The sequence below is a fragment of the Lissotriton helveticus genome, chromosome 6, assembly GCF_964261635.1.
Source record: "Lissotriton helveticus chromosome 6, aLisHel1.1, whole genome shotgun sequence".
NCBI lineage: Eukaryota > Metazoa > Chordata > Amphibia > Caudata > Salamandridae > Lissotriton > Lissotriton helveticus.
The window spans coordinates 2078169961-2078179475 of NC_136067.1; the positions used below are offsets into that span (position 1 = coordinate 2078169961).

General features: G+C 44.1%; 1 protein-coding gene across 1 annotated transcript; it reads right to left on the reverse strand.

Moving 5' to 3' along the window:
* Positions 1-246: 246 nt before the first annotated feature.
* LOC144763011 (olfactory receptor 2D3-like) lies at positions 247-1176 on the reverse strand. The gene has a single exon (XM_078648322.1). It carries the CDS (start codon positions 1174-1176, stop codon positions 247-249), a length of 930 nt encoding a protein of 309 aa, XP_078504448.1.
* Positions 1177-9515: the final 8339 nt, after the last annotated feature.

The window sequence follows — 9515 nt, forward strand, 5'->3', positions numbered from 1 at the left end:
TAATCCATTATGTACAGGCAATAATGATACGAGAGGGTTGTAATTTGGATTTATGTTCCACCTTTGTTTCCTTGACCCTGTATTCTCTATAGTAATCAGTGATTTATTTGTGACCAACTTATAATGTAACCTTGGCTTGCATTCAATATATGACTAAATAATTCATCTGAAGGTTTTTTTTCACATTGCTACTTCTTGATTTCAAATACTCATCTTCTGAATGGCTACTGGACAAAAGTAAGATCTTTATTCAAAATGTGCCCTTAAGAAAACTTTCTTCAGAGCTATCTTCACAACCCTATTTCGTAGACTGTAGATAATGGGGTTGAGCATTGGTGGGGTCACAGTATAAAATACAGAGATCATTTTATCCCTTTCATCAGAGTTTTTAGACACTGGCTTCATGTACATGTAGATGGCGGTTGTGTAGAATATGGTGACAACGATCAGATGAGGTGTACACGTGGAGAAGACTTTTAATCTGGCTGCGGAGGAGCGGATTCTCACAACTGTGATAATGATTCGGATGTAGGAGATTGCAGTGAAGAGGCTTGGTATCAAAAGTATAAAGATTCCAAAAGAGAAGATTATCATCTCTGTGACGTAGATGTCCCCACATGCCATCTTCATAAGAGCAGGGGACTCACACATAAAATGATTAATTTCATACCCACATAGTGGCAACCGTAGTGTAACAAAGGTGCCTGAGAATGCCATCACAATGCCACATAACCAGCAGCAGGATACTAATGTCACACAAATAGATAAGCGCATGATGACTGTATAGTGCAAAGGAAATGTGATGGCTACATAACGATCATATGCCATGACTGCAAGGAGCACAGATTCTATAATCCCGAAGAACAACCCAGTGTACATCTGAGCAGCACAGCCATTGAAGCTGATTCTACTTCTAACTAGAAGTTGGGCCAACATGTTAGGAATAACCACAGATGCATAACCAATGTCCACAAAGGATAGGTTTCCCAGGAAGAAGTACATAGGAATGTGAAGCCGAAGGTCACTGATGCAGGCTGTGATAATGCTTATATTTCCAACAAGAGTCAAGACGTATATCATAAAAAATAACACAAAGAGAATAATCCTTACAGTTGGGTCCTGAGATAGGCCAGTGAGTAGAAATTCTGTATTTGAGCTTCCATTTTTCAATTTCATTGACTCCTCTTTCATATCAGCTGTAGAAAAAGAAGACAAACCCATAATACATACATTGTGCATAAAGGTAATATTTGATCAGATAGAATGCATACAGTGGATACACATCTTGTTAACATTGACACCGCACAACCTACAACCTGCACTCATCACCTTTTATCATTAAAACATGAATCATTCCAATGTCCCTATACATCCTATTCATTCGTGTTCCCACAGTTTACATCATGCAACATGTGGACCGTGGTCATAAAAAAGGAGGCGGCCCTCACAAACCTCAAACTTTGGCTAAAAGTAACATTTTCCTCATATATATGAGAGGTAAAGTTCAAAAATCTGAATTGATCCACAAATCTCCAATCACCCTGCAGTCTCACTTGTCTCCGGATACAAGTGGTACCCTACATGTGTTGGTGGGAGCAGTGCGCATAACATGATAGAGCTTAAAACACAACATGAACACATCACATTTTTCCTATCAAAACCAACCCTCTTTTGCAATTTGGGTGGCTGTAAATTGTGGGCCCTAGTTCAACAAGCATCAAGGGGAAGCTCCCAAGCCTGGAATCCTGGGAAGTTCATGGTGGTACAACTTTGTGTGAATGTCATGAGGTTTTCTTTCCTGGAACCCCTTGCAAGCCTCAAACGTTGGTTAAAATCACCAATCTAAATGTCCTGACATTATTGATAGGGAATGTCCCAGAATCTGTGAGGATCCAAATATATCCTACCATCCAGCATTCCTACACATCTCCCAAAACAAATGGTGGATGGATCTAGTGTTAGATACTTCGACCACCTTAGAGTGGTCTTCTCCCAAACCCTTTGCCTACTTGATTCCAATTTATGCTGGATTTGTACTTTTCTTTGCGTTAGGACTATGTGCACTGCTAACAAGTGCTAAAGTGCTTGTGCTCACCCCTCTAAATATTGTTGTTTTTGCAATTACCTAATTGGCATATTTAATTTACTTGTAAGCCCCTCAAAGAGTGGTGTGTCATATCTCCAGGGGCTGATAAATGATTCTAATGGGTCTGCACCAGTTATTGTACTACCCACCTAAGTAACACTCTAAAATTTGGGGGCGCTAGAGGGGGCACATCAAGATGGTCGCTCTGTAGAGCATCTCCACCGGCTGAGTCATTCATCCACTCAAGATCCTTGCCTTCCTGCCCATGGTGGACGCCCAAATAAAAAAAAAAGAAAAGTGGAGTACTGAGGACTGCTTTGGGCGAGCTAATCTACCTGCGGCGTGATCATTTGGCCGAGAATGCGACTGGTGAAATATCGGGCCCGCGCTAACAACATGGCAGCTAAGGATGTGCTCTGAGTGTGGGACTGCAGCGACCCATAAGCGCTGTCAGCTGCGGCTTGTGGGCGTCAGAAAAATATCCCACTGTTTCGCCGTCAACCTGTGCACTGTGTGGGTCGGGACGAGAGCAGCAAGTGACCTGGTGTGAGATATCCTGGCACTTGGAGAGCGGGCTCACTTTCGGTCCCGGCCTGGGCAGGGCACTGCTTGTGAACTGCCAGAGGGGGGCGTGTGTAGCCCACCTTGGTGCCAACCCTGCTGGCCCTGCTTGTGCTGCGCCTGAGAGGCCTATAACAATCCCCGGTGCATGCCCCAGTGAGAGGCTGCTGTACAGAAGGATTACCATGCAACAAGCGTGCATTGGAGCGACAGCACTCGCTACCCGGAGCGTCTGACCTGCAAGTGCAGCCAACGTTGCGGCTGTATTCATGTGCCTACTCCTGCTGCGCACGGAAGGCCCTTGCTCACCTTTTCCCCGTGGCCTAGTGGGGTCTTGCCTGAGAGGAGGACTTGGTGCTTGCTTGCTGCGCTTGGGTATTGTAGCGCTCTGTCCTGAATTAAAAGTTGGTGGCTCCCCTGTAGGAATACTCCTTTATTACCCTGTACTTTACCAACGGAGGCCACCTACACCACAACCCTTGCTAATTTTGCCCTTTGTAGCTGTGCGGAGGTGGGCGGCCCTGTGAGAGTCAAGATCTGCCTTGTCTCTTCATCCTGTCTCCGGCAATGCAGCTGTGCTGTAGCGAGAGACACACCCAAACCCATAATGCTCGGCAGAGCCTTCTATTGTCCGTATCACTGCTGGGTGTGAACCTTCCTGTGACTTGAGCAACTCGAGTTATCTTGCATTGTGTAGCAAGCGGACCCTTGCTTGCAGGGTGACCCTCATTCTTGTGCACCTCAGCCCAGTGCTACCAGCATGGGAAAAACAGAGGGCGGTCAACCGCGTCTAACTTTCGAACCCCGCATAGCGAGTAAGGCTTCCCTGCATGCAGCCTCTGATTCAGACGCCGACACGGCCAGTGATCATTTAACTAACATTGACAAAACTCTTCTTGCAGTACAAGCCAACTTTCAATTCATCGATGGGAAAATCGATAACCTAAACTTGCAAATGGATTATATGTCTATGAAGCTGGACAAGCATGCGATGCACCTGGGGGAGGCAGACACACGCATTTCCGATGCTGAAGACGGCCTGCAACAAGTGACCTCTAGAGCGTCATCTATGGAGAAAGTGTTGGCTGTAATACAAGCCCGAAATGAGGATTTGGCGGCCAGATCCAGATGTAATAACGTGCGCCTTACTGACCAGTGTGGGTCTACGAACATGGGCCGTCTTGAGACCTATGTGGAAAAGCTCCTTCAGGTGATTTTTGGTGCGTAACAACTGTCCCAGGTCCTAATAGTGGACCGGGCCCATCGTTTTCTGGCTGCTCGACCCCCCAGGCACTCCTCCATGCCGCATCATAGCTCGCTTATTGAATTATAGAGATCGGGACGCTGTTCTTCATGTGACTTGGGAAAAAGGCACCATCACCAATGAAGGGAGAGGATATCAGCCGGTCAAAAATCATCTCCTCTAGGAACGGATACCCTACGCAATGCTCCATTCAGCATGGCTGAGCATTGAGGTAGATGGAAAGCCCAGAATGTTTGCTGTTCCCCATAGCTGTTTCTTCCCTTGGCGCTGCACTTGGAAATTGTTTTGGGATGTTCAGGGTGGCTTTGGCACATTGGGGTCGATAAAGTGGGTGGGGGTGACGGTGGGAGGGTGGGGGTTGAGGGGCTAGTTCATGTGGCTGATTGCATTTTAAATATGAATATGTCTGATTTTTTGGGGCGTGGTAGTGCACTCAAGATTTAATTGAGTGTGTGTTTATTTCTTTAATATTCATATACGTCGTTGGTGCATAGGTGGGTACCCTATTAAGCCTTTAGGGTATGGAAGTATAATGGATAAGCATGTGTTTCCTGCGGACACAGGGACCACTCCTTCCTTGCACTCCTTTTTTCTTTCATTCAAATATTACTCAATTTCTTCTAGAACGTTGTTTGTAAATTTTATTTTCATTTCCAAACATGATTTCGTAGCGAGTTTTTAATCTCTATGTTTCATTTTTCATTTTTCATTTTTTTACACATTATACTGAGTCCCAATGCATTTCAAGCAAAAAGCTCTTCCTCAGGGGATAACATTCTCTGAAAGTATAATACGTCATGTTGAGTATTGGGTCATTTACAATTTATATACATAATTGAGTTCTGAAATAAACATATATTCATATACTGTTATACCACATTATTTATACGTTGTGTGCCTCTTGAAATGTGTAAACACGCGTGTACCCATAACTGCTTCTGTCCACCTCATGCTTTTTTTTTACCTTATAGCCCTTTGCCTCAGTAACGCACTAACCTTGAAAACTTTGTCTCAAACTCCCAAACTGTCAAGCTGTAAGGAAACGAAAACCTCGGTAAACCTCTAGTCAATTGTAAACGTTTCGATATGAGAAGTTAAAGGGACCTGTTCTTACCCGGTGCGTGCTGTCTACGCTTTATCCTCGCTACCTTGGCGTTCGTCGCTCTATCCCTGCGTGCTGAATGCGATTCTATGACCTATTCCCAGTCACGTGGCTGCGTGCGTATGCGTGTGTTGTTTACTTCTAGTTAAAGTAACCCACACTCCATACACTGTTATTTCTGTTACTCACGTAGTTCCATGGGTGCTATAAACATATAATGGGGAATATTCAAGTGAGCTGTATTAAAGTAAGCTATGGTACGAGATACATGTTTATAAGGGCGTGTTCTAAAACTATATTCACTTGTGATAAATGGGTAATTTACAGTACCTGTGTTACATATTTACATTACAATTTCGGATCGTAAAACAAAATCTTGTGAAGTGTCTTTATAGAAAGCAATTTAAATCCATCCGCTTGGAGTCCCTTAGGCTGCATGGTACATAAGAAGTTAATCCAGAATGCTTCTCTTCTTAACAAGTGATTATTATTGTCTCTCACTGGGATGGTTGCCACCATTTCTAAAATGCAGAATTTTAATTGACTTGCATTGTGGTGTGCTTGGTTGAAATGAACTGCCACCGTTGATTTCTGGTTATTGAGTCTAATGTTGCTCTTATGCTCTATTATACGTGTCTTTATTTTTCTTTGCGTTTTGCCCACATAGGAAAAACCACAGGGGCACCGTAGCATGTATACAACGTTACTTGAATTGCATGTGCCTGATACTTTCAAGTTTATGGGCGTGCCTTTGGTTGGGTGATTGATGGTATTGCCTTTAATAATGGCTGAACAGTTGCCACAATTATAACATGGTAGTGTTCCATTATGTTTGGTCACTGCTTGCGTTTTGGGCTGTTTGAGTAGTTCTTTTAATTTTTGTCCTCTCGTATGCAAAGATTGGTGGTTTAGAAAATATTCCTTTGAAATCTTCTTCTAGTGCCAGTAGTGGCCAATGCTTTCTGATTGTTCTCTTGATTTTGGCACTTCGAGTTGAACATTTTGATACAAACATGCTTCTTTGATCTTCTTGCTTATTCACAGGTTTAAGTGTTGGCGCTGTAATGTATCTGCTCTGTCAGCTGCAGGTTCCAAAATGGGTTCAGGATATCCTCTTTTTTTGAATTTTTGTAGAGTTGCGTCTTTGTGTTTGGCATATAATTCATTGGTGGATGCTATTCTTTTTATTCTCAATAGTTGAGAAAATGGTAAATGGTGCTTCAACGGAGTTTGGTGAAAGCTGTTGTAGTGTAATAAATTCTTTCTGTCAGTACTCCTACTGTATACGCTTGTTGTAATTTTTCCGTCTCTGTTGGTCAATAACACATCCAAGAAAGAAAATTCTTTTTTGCTCATGGTAAACGTGAACTGAATTCTCTCGTTGATTGAGTTCAACTCGTGTGAAGCCTGTCTTAAACTTTCTTCGTTTCCTCTCCAAAGTACAAAAATGTCATCTATGTATCTCTTATACACAATTAAGTCCTTTTTCCAAATTTCATTATCCAGTATATGGTCTACCTCAAATCTATGCATAAATATATTTGCGTAGGTAGGCGCGGCACAATTGCCCATAGACGTTCCAGATGCTTGTATGTAGAACTTGTCTCCCCATTTAAAGTAGCTGTGAAACAGCGTAAAGTGTAGCAATTCCATGATGAATATTTTGAGGTCTTCAGTTTTCTCTTCATGTATAAGCAAGCTTTCAACTGCAGATATACCTAGGTCGTGTGGTATTGAAGTGTACAACGATTTTACGTCAATACTATGCCAAGTTAAAGCTCTGCATCCAGATCACACGTTAATTTCCTGTCTAACATGGAATGTACGGAGACTTAACACACCTAAAAATATCTGCCCGGTCTTAGCATATCTAGATTGTCATGAGGTGGAAATTGCTCTTATACAAGAAATGCACGTGACTGTATGGTGTGAAGTGCACGTAGGAGCACAGTGGGCCGGTTATTGTTTAGCCTCCTCATACTCATCCTATTCCCGAGGTGTAACTACACTTATTAAGAAAAGTCTTCACTTCACAATGATGCAGGTCGATATCCCAATGTTCACGAGAAGCTGGCGGGCAGTTTAGTTACTATTGTAAACACTACAGCCCGGACGTAGATGACCCTGCCGTATTTGAATGCATAATTTCCACACTGCAGAATTGGCCCCAAGCGGTGATTTTATGGGGAGGTGACCTCAATGTACATTTAGATCCTAGTGGAGACAAATCAAGCGGCAACGAGGGTCAGTCCCCAGGGGCAGCCCAGGTCAATAATGAGGGGATGGCTGAACTGGGATTGATAGATGTATGGCGTCAACACTATGCAGAGAGACTGAAGGGCACACACATTTCCACTGTGCATGGTAGCTGGTTACTGGCTGTTGAGTGAGAGCTCTGAGGATGGATATCCAAGGTAGAGGGTTTCCCCTGCACCCTATCTGATCATAATCCTGTCCAAATTAACCTCCTTATTCCATGCACTGTCCATCAAGCATTCATGTGGTGCTTTCGTTCTGAAGTGCTGTTGGAACCCTATATGTCACAACAATTTGCGAGGCCATGTTCGGTCTATATTGCTATGAATCTCTGGGAGGCATTTAAGGCCACGATTTGAGGCACCTCCATTGGCACGTCAGCTGGCATCTTACATGATCTACGTGGACAGCTCGCCAAAGTCGAAGCCACTCATTAGTGCCTCGAGCGTGATAGTGAACGTCCACCCTGCGCTCAGAGGTTGGCGACAATTAAAAAATCCATATTAGAATACAATGAACTAGCAGAGGGGGAGGCCTGGTACATCTCTAGCTGTCATGTAGCCCGTGTGTATGGTGAGGGGGGATGACCAGGACACCATTTAGCTAACAAGAATAAAGCTTGTCTAGACCGGCATACTATCACCAAGATTACTGACATGACTGGTCAGGATTATTACACTAATCAGGATATTGTAGCATAGTTTAGAAGCTCATATGCAGAATTGTATACCATGCAAGATATGATAGATGCTAACGAGTTGGACACATATCTACTGGATGTTGCCATAGCGTGGCTTTCAGATGGACAAAGGAAGTTTCTTTATTAACCAATTTTGGAGGAAGACTTCCGCGCAGAGATTAAAGCTCTCCCAAGCAAGAAAGCCCCTGGCCCTCATGGTTTTCCCAGTGAATTTTTCAGAAATACGCAGCAGAATTAACTTCCCATTTACTAAAAATGTAGAAGTGTATGAAGCAGGCATACTGCTGTCTACTCTCCGGGAGGCTTTGATTATTGCTTTACTCAAAAAAGACAAACCGCCCTCTCGTTGCGACTTGTATTGGCCGCTGTCACTTATCAACATTGACACCAAAATACTGGCCAAGATCCTGGCCAACAGACTTCAACCTCTCATGCAGGGCCTGGACCGTTCGGACCAGTCCGGATTCATTCACTCTAGGTATACCTCTCATAATTTACGCACAGCCTTCGCTATGTTTCATATTCTTGATCCTGGGCTCCAGGCGGCGGCTGTGATGCTTGATGCAGCGAAGGCCTTCGACTCCATAGAATGGAGTTATCTATTTTATGTTCTGCGGCGAATTGGGCTTTGTCCTATTTTTATCAATTGGATATGTCTGCTGTACACTGACCCTGTGGCCCAGATTCGAGTGGAAGGTAGTACCCCAGAGCTTATACAAATCACCAGAGGGTCCAGGCAGGGGTGTCCCTCTCGCTACTTCTCTTTGTATTGATGGTGGAGCCACTCGCCTGCATTATTAGACAACACCATAGAGGATCGGCCCTCCAGTTCATTCACCATCCTGTAAGCATCTTACTTTTGGTGGATGACATGCTACTTTTTATCCGGGCCGAAGACGGCTGTAATGCCAGAAACCGGTCCCCGGAAGCTTGTTTCCTTCCCAGTGTAAGAATTGGCTTTTGTAGTCTGGTCTGCCCTGTTCCCATGATGCACTGGGCCAGGGACAGACTAATTTGCATACAGCCAGGTTCTGAAACTGGGATGGTGCAATGAGCTAAAAAACGGTGTTGGATCTAGCCCTGATCTCTTGACTGGGTGAGAGTACTCTGCTTAATTCAGAGACTCTGTCCATCACCACCCCTTGTTGTAAATAATTTTGTCCACCCTAAGCGTGGAAGGGTATACTCAGATGTGAGTCCCTTGCTCATTGCACCATCAGGATTCAAGCAAGCCGGGCCGAAGACGGCTGTAATGCCAGAAACCGGTCCCCGGAAGCTTGTTTCCTTCCCAGTGTAAGAATTGGCTTTTGTAGTCTGGTCTGCCCTGTTCCCATGATGCACTGGGCCAGGGACAGACTAATTTGCATACAGCCAGGTTCTGAAACTGGGATGGTGCAATGAGCTAAAAAACGGTGTTGGATCTAGCCCTGATCTCTTGACTGGGTGAGAGTACTCTGCTTAATTCAGAGACTCTGTCCATCACCACCCCTTGTTGTAAATAATTTTGTCCACCCTAAGCGTGGAAGGGTATACTCAGATGTGAGTC